General features: G+C 44.4%; 1 protein-coding gene across 6 annotated transcripts in view; it reads left to right on the forward strand.

Annotated features, from left to right (window-relative positions):
* Window positions 1-15087, forward strand: part of mark2b (MAP/microtubule affinity-regulating kinase 2b) — a 44732-nt gene extending 29645 nt beyond the window's left edge. For 2 of the 6 annotated variants that reach the window (XM_076289065.1, XM_076289066.1), the window contains 5 exons: window positions 345-500; window positions 4276-4539; window positions 6865-6891; window positions 10763-10801; window positions 11836-15087. In XM_076289065.1, the coding sequence (XP_076145180.1) occupies window positions 345-500; window positions 4276-4539; window positions 6865-6891; window positions 10763-10801; window positions 11836-12349 (1000 nt within the window). In that variant the 3' untranslated portion in view covers window positions 12350-15087. The remainder of the gene's footprint in view (window positions 1-344; window positions 501-4275; window positions 4540-6864; window positions 6892-10762; window positions 10802-11835) is intronic. The other 4 variants (XM_076289069.1, XM_076289068.1, XM_076289071.1 and 1 more) reach the window with 4 other exon arrangements.
* Window positions 15088-16267: the final 1180 nt, after the last annotated feature.

A 16267-nucleotide genomic window follows, 5' to 3' on the forward strand; every position in this document is an offset into this window, starting at 1 on the left:
CTTCTCAGTAGTACTTGGTAGAACTCTTTCTCCATTTGCATTCTCCTTTGCTTTGTCTCTCTTTGTCCCATCCATCAATTCCACCCACCCCCACCCCTGTCTCCCCCCACCCCACCCCAGTCTCCCCTTAGCCCTCCATTGTGTGCTGAATGTAGCTTTTTTTCATGTTTTGTCCCCTCTCTGCCCCTGCACTCTGTTCACGCACACCCACCCACACACACACATGCCTGTGTGTGTGTGTGTGTGTTTGTATGTGTGTGTGCGTGTCTGTGTGTGTGTGTGTGTGTGTGTGTGTGTGTGTGTGTGTGTGTTTGTGCGGTTCTCTCCCCCCCCCCCCCCCCCAGCCTGAACACTCCTGGGTCCCGCGCCTCCACGGCCTCAGCTGCCGCCGTGCTCTCATCCTCCTCCTCCTCCTCCTCCTCACGCTCCCGACATCACAAGTCCCAGTCCTCCTCCGCACACCCCTGTCCCACTGACCTGCACACACACCAGCGCCCCAGGCAAGTCTCATCCGCACACACACACACACTCAGCCACAGGGAAAGTAAACAATCAGTCATCAATAATGGATAGTAAACAATCAATAGTGAAGGGGCAATGAATGAAAGAGGCAATATTTATTTGTTTAAGAGGAGGGCAGTTTAGAGTTGTATATGTAATGCATAGACTGAGAAATGTGTCTTTTACCTGCCAGTCAAAACACACGCACACACACACACACACATAGCCACACACACACACAGATTGACCGAGCTCTGAGAATTACTTGTGTTCCCATCTCCCTTAACTACCAGACTAAGCCTCATCATCCTGCCACTAACATGTCCATAACAGACTCAAGCACTCACACACATTTCCTATTCTATGGTAACATTACATGACTTACCACACACACACACACACACACACACACACACACACAGTCTTATGATTCATCACACTCAAGGGAACCTCAACACCAAGATGGCGTTCTGTAAGTATGGTGAACTTCTTTGTATTGTGACTACTTTGATGGACTGTCCATTTACATCTACACGTCCACGTGTGTGTGCAACATGCCCTAGGTCTCTGAACAATATCCTAGTGTGAAATAACAATTCCCGCAAGTCACATGGTCGTATTGCTCCCGAGTCTGTGGTTTAAAGCCTCTGGGGACGTCACTGTGCCTATGGATTTAGCAGTGTTGAGTGTGTGTGTGTGTGTGTGTGTTGTTACTGCTGTTGTGACTGACGGTGTCGAGGCTTGCTCTGTTGCATGCAGTGAGCTCAGGCTCTTCCGCACCTGGCTGGGGACCCTTGAGAGAAGGTACTGATGCACCCAGAACCGCTCCGGCTGTTTCTCCTCCTAGTCAAGCCCCCTCTTCTTCTGTCAGAACCACTTCATCGTCATAATCACCCCCTTCGGATCATTTATCATATATGCTGCGTATACCATAAGGCATGGCATATGTGACCGTTTAAATGCACCTGTGCACCAGCAAGCGCAGTCCTTCATGTTGCTCTACTACACTCGGGCACATATATTGTGTTGCACTGGACTTAAATCCTGCATGCTTGGGGAGATGATCTAATTCAAAGAAACACTGAGGCTTTGCATTGAACCTCTTAGAGCCATACTATGACAATGACGTCAGCTCTACATGCATCCTTGTACAGAATCATAAAACACCCTCCAATTTTCTGATTTTCCAATCAGTCAAAATTGCTTGTAGTGCAGTATCACCATGCAACATGGTCTCAATACACCTTACACAAACAAATTAACAAATAATGGGGGGGGGGGGGTGAAAACAAACAAAAACAAACCAAAACATGATCATGATGGAGTGATCTGACAGGAGAAGGAGAAGAAGCACACTGATAGAGGCCGCTGTGTGTCCCGGGTCATGCTCTCCATGTTAACATACCAGCTGGAGCTGCTAGCTCAGTAACACGTTACCTGACTGGGCCCCCAGACTAGCACTGGGTAGCATGTTACATGTGACCTGGAGCGGAGGGGGACACATCGGCCGGTGTGCTCCGGAGTCGGACGTCGTGGGTGCCGTGTTGGAGATGTATGTGTGAGCGTGCCATGATTAGATCAGATTCCTAGTTTTTGGCCTAGAGCCTCCCAGGCCAAGTGATGGTGTGTCATCCTAGCTCTCGTGTGTGTGTGTGTGTATCTGTGTTTGTGTCTTTGCATCTGTGTGTAGGTGCCTTTTAAGACCTCTCCTTATCTGCCTAGGTTTGTAATAGTGGTCAGCAGCCAACTGAAGTTTGTGATGTGTTAGGTGGATCTTCTCCCAGACTTGTTTCCTTAGCATTTCACTTAACCAACCCTGTGTGATGTGACTAGCTATTGCCCTGGTGTCAGTTTATGGAATGGGAACATGCACTGAGGTTAATGTGGAGGTAGTTGTTTTTCCTTCAATTCAGTACAGCATATGTTTTTGTTAGAAATATTAAAAGATTTTTTCTTCTCAGAATAAATGCTTTCCTTCAACGTTGGGTTTTTCCTCATTGTTTTCATGAAACAAAGATAAAATGCCAAAAGATTAGTTTTTCTTTACCAGTGGTGCCAATAAATGTTGAAGGAGCTGTACTTTGTACATTTATTCTATTAATCTATTAATAGGTATATCTAATAATTGTGCGACTTTGTATAGCCAATATATATATATATATATTAGGCCTGTCGCGATATTCAATAAATCAATTAATCGCATGATAATTAAAATTAGCTCGATAATTTTTCTGGCCACGATAAATGCCATTTGCATGCTTGTTTGTTTTCCTCGTCTCTCTCTCCCTCTCTCTCTCGGGTCCTTAGAGTAACCATGAGTGAACCCTCATGTCAGTCACTTGTCAGTCGCATGGTGTGTGGGGAGGCGGAACTACTGGCGTAGTCTACCACAGAGTGCAGCTAAAGAGCCGCGTGAGAAGTATACCGGTAGGCACTAGGCAGAGAGAAAGCTAGTTGCGAGTTCGAATAGGCAGAGACAAAAAAGATGGAATTGGTTAAGCGAAACGCGACAGCTGCAGTGTGGGAGCATTTCGGATTTAAACCGAATGCCCGTGGTGAACCACTGAACGTGTGCGAGTCGGTGTGTCGCATTTGTTGGAAAACAGTCGCAATTAAAAGCGGCAACACAACAAACATGCATATGCATCTAAAACACAACCATCCGCTGCAGTTTTCCCAGTTGGGGAAAAAAAACACAACAAGTGGGCCGTCTTCCTCTTCCCGAGGAAAATTCTCAGAACGACAATATTATCGCTTATCGCAATAATTTCTGAGACAATTTATCGTCAAGCAAAATTTGTTATCGTGACAGGCCTAATATATATATTAATAAACTGTATGTATGTATATATATATATATATATATATATATATATATATATATATATATATATATATATATATATATATATATATATATATATATATATGTGTGTGTGTGTGTGTATATATATATATATAACACATGCATATACATTCATAAAATAAGGGGGGAAATATTAACTTCCCTTTGCAGCTGACATAAGTGATTGACAGCTGTCACTTTTGTGCCTAGTTCTGCCCCCCGTGCTTGTGGATGGTCTGTGTGAACAGTTTGAACAGGTGCCCGGAGCAGGACACTTTTTACTGGTGTGCTGCTGCAGTAACTGTCTGAAAGGAGACTCTATTTATAGAATGCATACCAAGGTCTCTTACATAGGTTTCCATGGAGTGGACACAAAGACGAACAGATGTTCTCAGAAAGCCAGAGTGTGTTTGTGTTGTCGGCTCGTGTGTGTGTGTTTTTTTTTTTTTCTTGTTTTTTTTTTCTTCCGAGTTTCGTTTCTGAGTGTGAGTGGGCGTGTGAGGGACAGCGTAGCAGCGTGATTCCTAAGCACTATGTGCTTGAGTCAGACACAATGGGCTCATCTTGTCCGTCCACTCCCGGCGTTATGTAAGGGGCGCGCAGCTGCAGAGGGACAGGGCCGGTGCAGCTCAGCTTAGCACTGCCGGTAATGCCAGCTGAAACGCTCGCTCACTCCAGCAGCCCTCGATCCAGACACTTTTTTTGGGGGGGGGGGGGGGGGGGACTCTCTCCCTTTTAGTTCTCCTTTGTAGTCTGTTGTGACCGTGTGCTCTCTGATAAGCTGTGTTACAAAGACGGCCAGCATTAAAAATCAAGCCATGCTTTTGTTGGACATTGAGCTAACGTCTCCTTTCCCATTTTTTTCCTTGCTGTTTTTTTCCTTCTTATTTTGGTGGAAAATAATCCCCCCCCCCCCAACTACCCCACAGTGCCCCCCCACAAAGGGCTCCTGGCGCATCCCCCTCAGCTCACAACATCAGCAGCGCAGCGGCGGGGGACCGTACCAACTTCCCACGAGGGGTGGCCAGCCGCAACACTTTCCACGCCGGGCAGCAGCGGGGGGCGCGCGACCAGCAGGGCTCGCCCTACCACGGGCCGCCCGCCTCGCCGTCCCTCTCCCACGGCAACAGCCAGCAGAGGAGGCCGGCCGCCTCGGGCATCTTCAGCAAGTTCACCTCCAAGTTTGTGCGCAGGTGAGAGAGTGTGTATCTATGATGTGGGATATTGGTGTGTGTGTGTATGTGCAGGGGAGGTGATGGTGGACGTTGTAGAAGTGGAGGTGTGGGGTGTTGTAGATACCTGTACATGCATCCTGATGGAGGGGGGGGGGGGGGAATAGGCAGTGATGTGAGAATGTCTGCTGTTCTGTCTGGGAGTGGGAAAACTGAAAGGGTTTGAGCGGTTGGGGGAGATTCAGCTGGGCACTGAGAGAGGAGGGCAGGAAGTGTTCTACCACAGACATCTGCCACACATTCTCACACCTCCCCTTCTGTCCACTGGATAGGACTTTAACTGTATGCTTTGTGCTGGTGCGTCGTGTGTGTGTGTGTATATGTGATGTGTTTGCCTGTCCTCTTGCTTTGTCTGGTCAGGTCCTTGCTTGCACAGAAATCTGTTTTACTGTGTTGTGTGTGTGAAGTGTCATTTTCTCGAGTCTACTGAATTAAAATGAGCTATAATTTTCTGACCTTTTGGTCTTCTATACAGACATCGGCACTTTTGCATTCCAGTTTTAACTGCATCCTTGTGCATTCTGGGATGCAGTCAAAGTGTTGTGCGTCCACTCAAGGTCACGTCTTCACTCAGTAAATAATCAGGCCACGTCTCTGTGGCTGCATGCAGTGACGGGATGCAGGGATACACACACACACACACACACACACACACACACACACACACACACACACACACACACACACACACACACACACACACACACACACTAGAAGGCAGGACTCGGCTCCCTCCAGCTTGGGATATTTGCACACGACTCACTCTGGCTCACCCACTCCCTCCGTGAACACGCATACATCAATTCAAACAAAAATTCAACTCGAGGTTTCTCTCCAAAACCCTTCCCAAACACACAGCTCTAAGCCCAAAAGCTTTGACTTGTTTGAATTTGACTGCTTGTAAAATGTACTTTTTTGGGTACTTTTCTTTGAAGTGTCACATATCAGGTCTCCAGATTGATCCTAACCAACAATTGGGGAGGAACAACATTTGTGGTTTGGAAATTAATCATATATAAAAATGTAAAGTGTTCATACTGGGGCAAGAATTCACAAGAAAATTATGTTTTTTTGGTGTGACAACCAGGGTGGTAAATTGTAACTTTTAACAAAACCTTCATAGTCTTCATATCTAAATTCTGAAGACTTTTTTTTTGCATCACTAACTGTCTCTAGATCATCCATATCAGGAACCTGATGTGCATACATACATATTCTGTTCACACATGTAACTATCTCTAGACTTATCCACCTACCTATCCAACACCAACATGCAACCCTTTCATCATCGCTAAGTGCTGCGCTACACTCTGGAAAAGTGTACTCGCTTCCACTGTGCTGCACCTCTGTGGTAACCATGGTGACTGCGGAGGTATTGCTTTGCAGTGGCACTATAAATACCCGTGGCAGGGACACCTTGGCGCGATCTTGCCAGTGTTGCAGCATGCGTGCAGAGACTGGGGGATGGTTCACTGCCTGCCAGGAGTCACATTTCAGCCGGTGTCACGGCAACACCAGTGTTTCCACGTGGCTTCACGGCCTGACCTCAGCCTATCATGCTGGAGGCAGACTAGTGTAGTGTAGTGGCTGACATACACACTCATACACACAGACACACACAAAACACTCTGTGTTTACTTAGTAGTACTGATAGTTAATATCTAATAGGTTTTATCACTGAAGTTTCTAGAAAAAAACACACACACACACACACACACACACACTATCTCAGAGAATCAGATAATCACAAGGCCAAAACAATATCACCCAAAGTCAGTGGACATATTTGAATATGTACACACTTTCCAAACACTCTTGCGGAAAGTTGGGTAAAAGTCAAACCCTACATCTCTGAAGTATGTGTGTGTGATTACTTGTGTGAGAGAGAGAGACCGAAAGAAAAACAGGCACAGAGAGAGTGACCGACAGAGATTTTAATTTGAAGTGTTTCTCTTCACACCCTAATTTACAGCCTGTCCCATCACATTCTCTCTGCTTTTCCATTGTGTTGATGTTTGTGTTAAAAAAAAGGGCACTTCCTGCTTACACTTTACAGTCTAATATCTCTACATGTTATCAGCCAATACAGGAGGTTTAACAAACAGGGGTTGTTATGTAATGAGTTTCCTACCAGTGGTGACAGAGTGATATGGTTTTGAGTATGCTTTTTGTTAGCAATTGTCTTGATACCTACACAGAAGCACACTACTGTTATTATTCTTTTATTTTACTTTTTAATTGATATTTTCATTTATTTCTTTTTTTATTTTTTATTTGTTTTTATAGAAATCTGTCATTCAGATTCCCCAGAAGGTAGGCAAATGACAACGATATAACCCCCTCTCTTATGAGACTTTTTATTTTAAAAGTTGACTCCTTTCCCCTTTTTGGTGTTTCGTGCAGCTTTTTGTTCCTCATTCATTTGTTTGTTTTTTTTGGTCGTGATCTCTCTTGCTTTATTGATCCCTTTTATGTTATCCACTGTGGTTTGGCCTCCTTTTGTTGCCTTTTTATTTGTGATGCCAGCACTAACAACCCTCTCGCCCACCTCCCTTACTATTCATTCATCCACCATGTGTACCCTAACATCCAGACTGGACTCTCCCTGTCCTCTCCTCCATCCATCGCCCCTCCCTCTCCTCCTTTCCAGTCCTTCGTCTTACAGACCTGAGGAAGCCTCATCCTCTGGGCATCAGTGTGGTGTGTGACTTGGTTTAAAGTCCTCCTCTGGTTTGTGCGACCCCTTTTTTGGGGTACAAAATGACATTTCTGTTGCCGACTCGAGGTATGGGGGATCTAAACAGTCGGAATTGGGTGATGGTGTTTTTTGTTTTGTTAAATGCAGACCAGGCTGAAATTTATGATGTGGTGATAACCCCTATTTACCCCCAGGAATGTCCTCAGTCCCATTTATGAGCATGTACTGTATTATCCAATAAATGTTATGCTGCATCTAAATGCAGCCCTTTTAGGTAGATTAAATTCCTTTAAAAAAATAAATTAAAAAAACGTCGGAGGTCCTAAGAGGACATGGAGAGGTGATAAACAAACAGCTCTGCGTTTTCCAGCCATTGCAGACTTTCAGGAGGTGTACCCCTCTTCCTCCTCCTCCTCGTTCTTTTTAACATGGCATCAACTGGACAGCTTTGGGCTCTGCTGCAGTACTAAAAGGCCCTCTCACGCGCGCACACTTCCACACTGTTAAGCCCATGGATGTGCTCTGGCTGGGAGAAACCCATCCATGACTCACTGTGTACTGATGTATCTGTGATCCAGGCTCAGGTGAAACCTACTGACAGAGTTTACATAAATGAGTGCATCTGCACTCTGTACTTGCTTTTAACAAGTTCACTTTGAGATTAAAGCAAAGCATTGTCCTAAATAACTGTTAAACATGACTGTTTTCACAGTCTGGTGGTAGTTGTGTTCATCAGGTAATGCTTCTGGATTCCAACAGGGGGCGTAGTTGCATTCCTTATTTTGCTATGCGCATGACGTGACTTTCAGACCATTGGCTTTCACTGAAGTATTTCACAGCCTTTATTGGCTTCTACATCTTATTATTTTGTTTGCCACACTGCTAAAAGTGGGTCTTTTTAGGATGATAAATATGAACAAAGAATGTTGTTACAGGTCCTCTGTATAGAGTTGGAATTAATGTTAATTAATAGTTAAAAAAGAAGAAGAAAACAACAGAAAACACATTTCTTGTTGATGCACTCTTTTCCCAACTTCAAGTTCATTGTTATAGTAGCTGTGTCTAAAACCGCCTACTTCAAATACTTAGTTTAAGTATATAGTGCAGATATTGGGACAATACTAACCATTGAAAAGTTGCCACTATGGACGGAAGCTCTCAGTGCACACTAGCAGTGTACTGATGGAAGTATGCGGTTTGAGACACAGTCTCAGTCTTTCAAACCAGAAAAGAGACATCTTTAGAATATTTAATACTTTTCCAAGTATCCATTATTGAACCAGCTGAAGACAGTTATCAGAAATAGACATTTAAAATTACTTAAAGGAGAATTCCGGTGTGATATTGACCTAAAGTGTGTTGAAACATGATACCGAGTGTGAACGTATGTCTCATAGCCCATCTCGGCTTGTCCCCTGCACTCCAAAATCTGGCGCTAGTTAGCAGATGCTACCAACAGCTTTTTCAATGGTGGTGCTTCGGCATCGGGCTAGCCATGCAAATAAATCACTGTTTTACACCATTTACGAGGCTCAATGTATCTCCACACTTCGTTGGTAGACTTCCGAGGGCCCTGACATTTAAAACGAGACATTGAGAACTTTGAAATAGCACTGGTAGTTTACTTACAAGACGATTTATACATACAGTATCTTCACGAAGTTTAGCGTTTGCAGCCATCTTGAATTTAGTCACGATAAGTCGAGCGAAGAGTAAGAATGAACAGGTATGATAAGGGATCAGATTCCAAAAATAATTCTGTGGAAATGCATGGATTCCAGTTTCTTCCAGTAGCAGCAACTGGAATCCATGCATCCACTGTAAGTAAACTACCAGTGCTTTTTCTAAATTCAAGATGGCTGCAAACGCTAAACTTCGTGAAGATACTGTATGTATAAATCGTCTTGTAAGTAAACTACCAGTGCTATTTCAAAGTTCTCAATGTCTCGTTTTAAATTTCAGGGCCCTCGGAAGTCTACCAATGAAGTGTGGAGATACATTGAGCCTCGTAAATGGTGTAAAACAGTGATTTATTTGCATGGCTAGCCCGATGCCGAGGCACCACCATTGAAAAAGCTGTTTGTAGCATCGGCTAACTAGCGCCAGATTTTTGGAGTGCAGGGGACAAGCCGAGATGGGCTATGAGACATACGTTCACACTCGGTATCATGTTTCAACACACTTTAGGTCAATATCACACCGGAATTCTCCTTTAAGTGTGGCACCTTAAAATGGTAAGCTAGAATGTCCCAAATGCTTCAACCCCAAGAGCAACTATTTAACTCAGACTTTTCAAGAGATTCTGTTATATGACCGTAAACGTGATCCCATTTCAACAACCCTACCTCAGCAGTGGTTTGTCATCATGGAATGTATTAGACATGTTGCTACACAATGTTAGGAACAAAATGTTCAATATTTAGGGGCAAATTGTCTTTGGAGGGGAACAGGAACATATAAGCTCGGATGTTTAGCCCAGTTGTCCTTTATGTCAACCCTAATGAACCCTTAATTGTTTAGCTTTGTGCATTAGTGTGCCCATGTATGTGTGCTGTGGTCCACCTAGTTAGTTTGGTTTTAAATCTGTCAGTCTGTGTTTGTGTTTCATGTTTGGAAAAAAAAAGGAAAAAAACTAAATTTGTGTTTCCTTCAATCGTTTCCATTTGGAGTTTAGAGAGCTGGCTTGGATGTCTAACCCATGCTAGGATGTTTATCTCTCCCTGACCACAGACTTCTCCAAGCATTGCCAGTTGCACTTGTTTCAATGCTATCTTGCTGTTGAGTTTGAGTTCCCTGTATGTGTGAGTGCATGTGCTTTCTTATGTGCCTTTGTTTAAGTGTCTGTGTGGCTTCGCGCCTTACGTCCTGTCAGTCTGCCTTGGTTAGATCAGTAGCCGTGGAGACTCAACGGTCTCCTGCTACAGACGCCTGAGTCACGGTCCAACCTCCCCTCCCATTCCATTCTACATCATCATCGTCTCCTCCAGACCATCTCATTCTATTTCCATTTCCATCAAACTGTCACAATCTGGCAAAATTTCAGAACTGCGTTCTATTGTGTTCCATTACTCCCGAGGCCAGTGCTTTTGGTTTGAAAACTTTTTTTTTCTTTTTTTTTTTTTTGCATGACATTTTGTCTTTTTTTAAAGCATTTAAAAAGTACATTCCCCACAGATCTGACCGTGGCGAATGGGTCTACTGCTGTAGCAATAGCAGGCAGTGCATTGTGGGTAACGTCATTATTATCGCCAGAGCTGTGCAGACGACCCAGTTCAAACAAAACGTTTAGGCAAACTCGTATGGTCTGAAGGGTTCACTTGTGGAATGGAATTTTGGAGGGTGAGGTTTGCGTGTGGTGCTGGTGGTGGTGGTGGTGGTGGTGGTGAATGTCTCTGAAAGTCCGTAGTGGTAGACTCCTCCACCTTCCCTCACGAATGGTGGCAGTGGACAAACCCTGACACTAAACTTCTGCCAATTTTTCTCAAGGAGTCCGTATGAGGCAGAGGGTCGGGAGGAAGGGAGCAGGTGAGAAACAAACAATCTAGCAAGCATGTCCTTCTCCAGGAAAACCAGCCTGAAATCAGGCGAAATCACTAGATTGGGTCTGGGAGCCGTGATTGGCTGGGAGAGAGAGAGACCGCGAGAGAGAGCTGATAATTGAACTTTTAATAGAATCCAGGTGAAGGGTGACTATGAACTCAACTGTGAATGAATTATAACATGAATTGACTGGATACGTGCACGCAGCTCTGGTCCATAACGTCCGATTGTTGAAAATAAAGTTTGTGCGAGTGTGTGTGTAACATGAAATTCTAGAATTTCCCTCGATTTCTACTTGTGTGTATATCTCCCTGTCATTCAGTGGCTGACATGCATGCAAGATGTACACACTGGAAGAAGCTGTCTGCTCAGATAAACAGAAACATGTCTGTTCCTTAGATTAACATGTCTGTTGTTCAGGGCAATGTTCTGGCTTCAACTCTGACCATTAGTGGTCACAGACACACTTGAAAGCCCTCAGCTGAGAAACAGTTTAACCATTGAGTTTGTGTGGCAACAGTTTTTACAGTCTTTAGTTGTTGTTTTTTTGCCACCCAATTATAACCAATAGTTGTCAGAAATCTTAATTCCTCATGTTGCATTTGCTAGTCCAAGTCATTTAGTCATGTAGCTGGCACTATTATCTAAAGCGAAATACAAAAACGGACACATGTCTTGGCTTCCTTTGTTAGACCGCGGTTCTCCACAAGTAAGTGGCTTTGCAGCTTAGGTCATTTTGTAGAAAAGAGCAGATGGCTTAGTTACACACACACACACACACAACTGTTAACTCACTCATGCCTCAGGTTCTCCATAATTCACATTAATCTTTCTCCTCTCCAATCATTTTGACTGCCTCTGTTTCTCTACCTCTCTGTCACTCTACCTCTCTCCCTCTACCTCTCTGTCTCTACCTCTCTCATACCCCTTACCTGCCTCTCTCACCTGTCTTCCATTCTTCCTCTCTTTCCCATCCCTCCCTCCTCTCCTCTCTAAAATCATCCCCCTCTGGTCTGCAGGTCCATGCTCAGCAGTACGGTGGATAAGTCCGAGAAGGGCGGAGGAGGTGGCACTCTGGGCTCTGCGGGCGATGAGAACAAGGACTCCTTCAGCTCCTCGTCCCCAGGCAGCGGCACCCCGCCACCGGTCTCTTCACTGGCCCCGACCTCGGCCGGCCCGCCGGGCAGCGGAGGGGGCGGCGGCGGCATGGGCACGCTCAAGGACCAGGCCAAGCCGCGCTCGCTGCGCTTCACCTGGAGCATGAAGACCACGTCGTCCATGGAGCCCGGTGAGATGATGAAGGAGATCCGCAAGGTGCTGGACGCCAACAGCTGCGAGTACGAGCTGCGGGAGCGCTTCATGCTGCTGTGCGTGGCCGGCAACCCGGCGCGCGACGACTTTGTCCAGTGGGAGATGGAGGTGTGCAAGCTGCCGCGACTCTCCCTCAACGGCGTGCGCTTCAAGCGTATCTCGGGCACATCCATCGCCTTCAAGAACATTGCCTCCAAGATCGCCAACGAGCTCAAGCTGTGAGGAGGAGGAGGAGGAGGAGGAGGGGTGATTGAGGGCACGGAAAGAGGGATGGATGAGTGGAGGGAGGGAGGGATGGAGAGGGTTTAATGCCTGAGTGGATAGGAAAAACTGAACAAGCAGGCTGTGAAGCAAAGAGCAGCACTGCTGTTGCACAGAGAAGTAGTGAGTGCAACAGCTGACTTTTCTCTGACTATTTTTGTCTGAGAAGAGGATAGGAATATGGTGTATAGTTAGTCTGAAAACCCCATCTGAAGCAGCATTGAACGAAAAATAGCGATTTGTTGGTGGGTCCTTAACATACGATCTGAGTGTTTGTTTTTTTTTGTCTTCTCCCTCCCTGTCTGTTCCTTCTTTGAGCCCCCAAGAAATTATTTTGTATATTTTCCTCATTTCTGCAATGTTTTTTTTTTTTTTTTTTTTTTTGTCGTCATTGAGCTCAGGCCTGCACTTGGGCATAGAATCACTACATGGGTGTATGTTGGGTGAGAGTGGAGGAGGGCACGAGGATGGGAACAGCGGACCCGCCGGACGTCCTGCGTGTCTATACCCCCTCCCCACCCTGGAGCACCTCACCTGAAGCCCTCCCACAGACTGTAACGCCTCATTGCTGCGAATGTCCTCGTGTGATGTCGACACGCATATCAGTGGCCGGGGGTTGTTGGGCATCGCTGCGAGAGCACGGGGAGCAAGCCAAGCAGAGGGCCATCTGCCTTTCCCCATCTCTGCCTTCGCTGTCCCGCACACAAACGTACGTGCACACACACACACACTGACACACACACTTTCACTCCCACACCACCAGATCTCCAAAACACCCGATCACCTTCAGATTGTGTGAGCACAAGGAAGGTGATTTAGTTTGTCTACTTTGTGTGTGTGTTTTTTTTTCTTTTAGCTCTGTCTGCTGGTTTCACTGGATCTCTAGAGTTCAGTTTATTTTGCCTTTTATTTCATTTTGTGAATAAGATGAATTGAGCAAGAATCAGAATGTATTTCATAGTATTATGGATGATTGGTGATTTTGTGGTCTGTTGTTCTTGAGAAGCAATTATTACAGTGATCATTTAGATTGTTTTGGAGGGGTTGTATCACCACCACCACCACCACTATCACCTCTGAAGAGAATGTCCGAAGTGGTAAAACAAAAAGGACACAAAACAAAATTAAAACGTCTCCATCTTGCCTCTCCTCGCACGAAAAACAAAGACGTGAGGGGAGGGAGAAACCATCATCCTTAAACTCTTGCATCTCCATCGCCATGTCTGTACAGCTCACAGCCCTTTGCTGGTCACTTGACCCCCCCCCCCCCCCCAAAAAAAAAACCCAGGAATCCCTTCGAAAGGACTAGTGACTAGAGGGCTCAAGACTTGACACTTATCTTCCAAGAGTCCGTGCCCGTCGGCTTCATCTCCGTAGGCCTCTCAGCCTTCGGCTCTCCAGCTCCCCCAGGAGAATGAAGCTTGTGCTCTGCCTTCCAGTGCAATGGATGCCCAGCTGTCATCAGCATTAATGTTGTTGATTATTATTGTTGTTATTATATCACATTTTGCTGTAATTGTATTTTTATGAAAGAAAATCTTAGGTTGCGTGCGTGTGTGTGCGCGTGCGTGCGTGTGTGTGTGTGTGTGTGAGCGAGAAAGAGAGAAAGAAAAAGAGGGAGTTTGCCACGTGTGCGTGTAAGAGAAAGTGAGAAGACTGGGGCGCCTGCAACCCAAAGACCTGTTCTGTCAGACATATCTATACACATACTGATTGTATGAGAATAGCGAGAAGACCACAGTGAACAGTACCAAGCATCAAGATTAGATCACTTTACTACTGGTCACTTCTTTTGATTTATATTATTTTTGTTTTGTTTTTCTACAATATTTTATTGATCTAGTTTTGGTGTGACTTTGAAAAAATAGACAGTATAGACTGGCAGGGATATAAGCACAGAAGAGAGAATGGGAGGGGTGATTGGTGACTGTGTGTGTGTGTGTGAGAGAGTGTGTGGAAGCGATGGATTACGTGTGAGGTTGTGTACGTGTTCAGTTATCTGTACATGCATGCATCACCCTCTAATTCAGAGGTAAAGGGGTAGGTTCAGAAATGACCTGTCAGAGATTATAGTTGGGTGGGGGGAAGGATAGGCTACCTGCCTATCAGTCAGCAGTTTCGGGGTACCTGTGCACAACTGTATATTTTATATCTTCTCTGATGATCTTTCTGTTTTTATTTTCAATACATATTTTTTTTGTTGTACTCTCAAATGATCGTTGTCTATGGTGCTGGGAATCGTATTGTTATATTATTGTTATTATTAATATTATTTTCTTCAGGGTTGATTTTTATTTCAAAATTTTTCATTGCTGTAATTTTTCAATGATTTCTGTGTCAGACTCTGAAAATGGCAAGGGTGAGAGAGTACGGGGGTGTGAAAACATGTATAATTTTTTTGTGCAGAGATGATGGTTATGATCGATTCAATCATAGTAATAAAAACAAATGATACTAAAATTCAAACAGGTCGCGTTGATATTGACGCAAGAAAGAATGTGATTCTCTTCTCTTTCATGATGGTCAGATGTAAGGATCTGTGAAAGTGGTATGTTCCATCAGAACATTGTCCTGAGTAACTTGAAACTAAATGTCCTCCCAGAAGTTTGGCACCAAATCGACATGTTCGGTTATCTCTGTTGTTAAAATATCTTCATGCTGCATCATTATTAAAACTCCAGCATCTCTGATCTTTATAAGTGTGTGGTAATTATGATTATTGAGATACCAGTTTCAAATGGTCTAAATATTTATGTAGATCTCTTGCAATGCCTCTGAAATATGTTGTCATTTAATAATAATTGCAAAAGCCTCTGTAGTGTTTATTATATGCACAAGCTAGGGGTGTAAAGGTACCTACAGGCTTACTGTACCGAAAATTAACCGAACCGTCACTTCAAAACCGAGGCAAATGGAGCCGTGATTTTTGTGTACCGTTACACCCCTAGCATGGCCACATTGAGACTTCATACATGACAATTCCCTTTGAATATTTTAGGTCCGTATTGATTCATTTCAGCAACTCTACGTGATAATTTATTTACCAGTGTGTGCACAACTTGCTAACTAAAATCCAATTTCTAAAATAGCAGATCATAGAACTCTGCTATAAGGGAAATCTTGAACATCTGGACATTACTTCTAAAGAGCCACAGGGGTTGTTACTCAGAAATGATCCACTGAACTCCATGAAGTCCAAGTACCTCTGAGGATCCCGGCATAATCATAAAGGGATTTGTGCAGTTCTGGCTATTAACAGACACTGGCGAGCCCAAGCTCACCTCCTGTCTTCCAATGCGTCTGATAAGATTGGTTAAGTATCCACTGGATTTAACAACAAATCAATACTTGTTAGACCCTCTTGTATGACTTTTCTCGACCCTGACAATATCTTAAAGGCCCCCTATGCAACATTTTCAACTTAACAAAACAGTTTAGAAATCATTGTGATGGTTAAATGACCTGTTGTGGCGAGACTGGAGGCTTTCCCTGCTCCCCCTACCGTCTCCTAGCAGAAAACCAGCCTTGCCAGATCTGCACTAGCGTCCCGGCAGTGTCTGAATCAAGATGTTCATCATGGCAGAGCCAGCAAAAAGACATTTGTGAAATATACAGCCCAAACCTGTAGGCCGACCACCAAAATGAGAAATCTGCGAAGAAATTACTGGAATTACAGAAGGGCCCTTTTAAGACACACTGTGTTCCAATTTGCATACTTCTGTACTTACGATCCCTAATATGAGTGCACAAGCCTGAAAATATCTTCAGTTTAGCTCACCTTTCAACTGACTACATAAATATATCTTTGAGATGTTATACAAATAGGCTAGTATGTGCATCTTAGACACAAAAAGAAGCATAAGTGATACATTTCTAACA

This window comes from Alosa pseudoharengus, unplaced genomic scaffold (genome assembly GCF_046254945.1).
Source record: "Alosa pseudoharengus isolate Yale_2024_CS ecotype anadromous, Long Island Sound unplaced genomic scaffold, YU_APseudo_1.1 YU_APseudo_1.1_scf_17, whole genome shotgun sequence".
NCBI lineage: Eukaryota > Metazoa > Chordata > Actinopteri > Clupeiformes > Clupeidae > Alosa > Alosa pseudoharengus.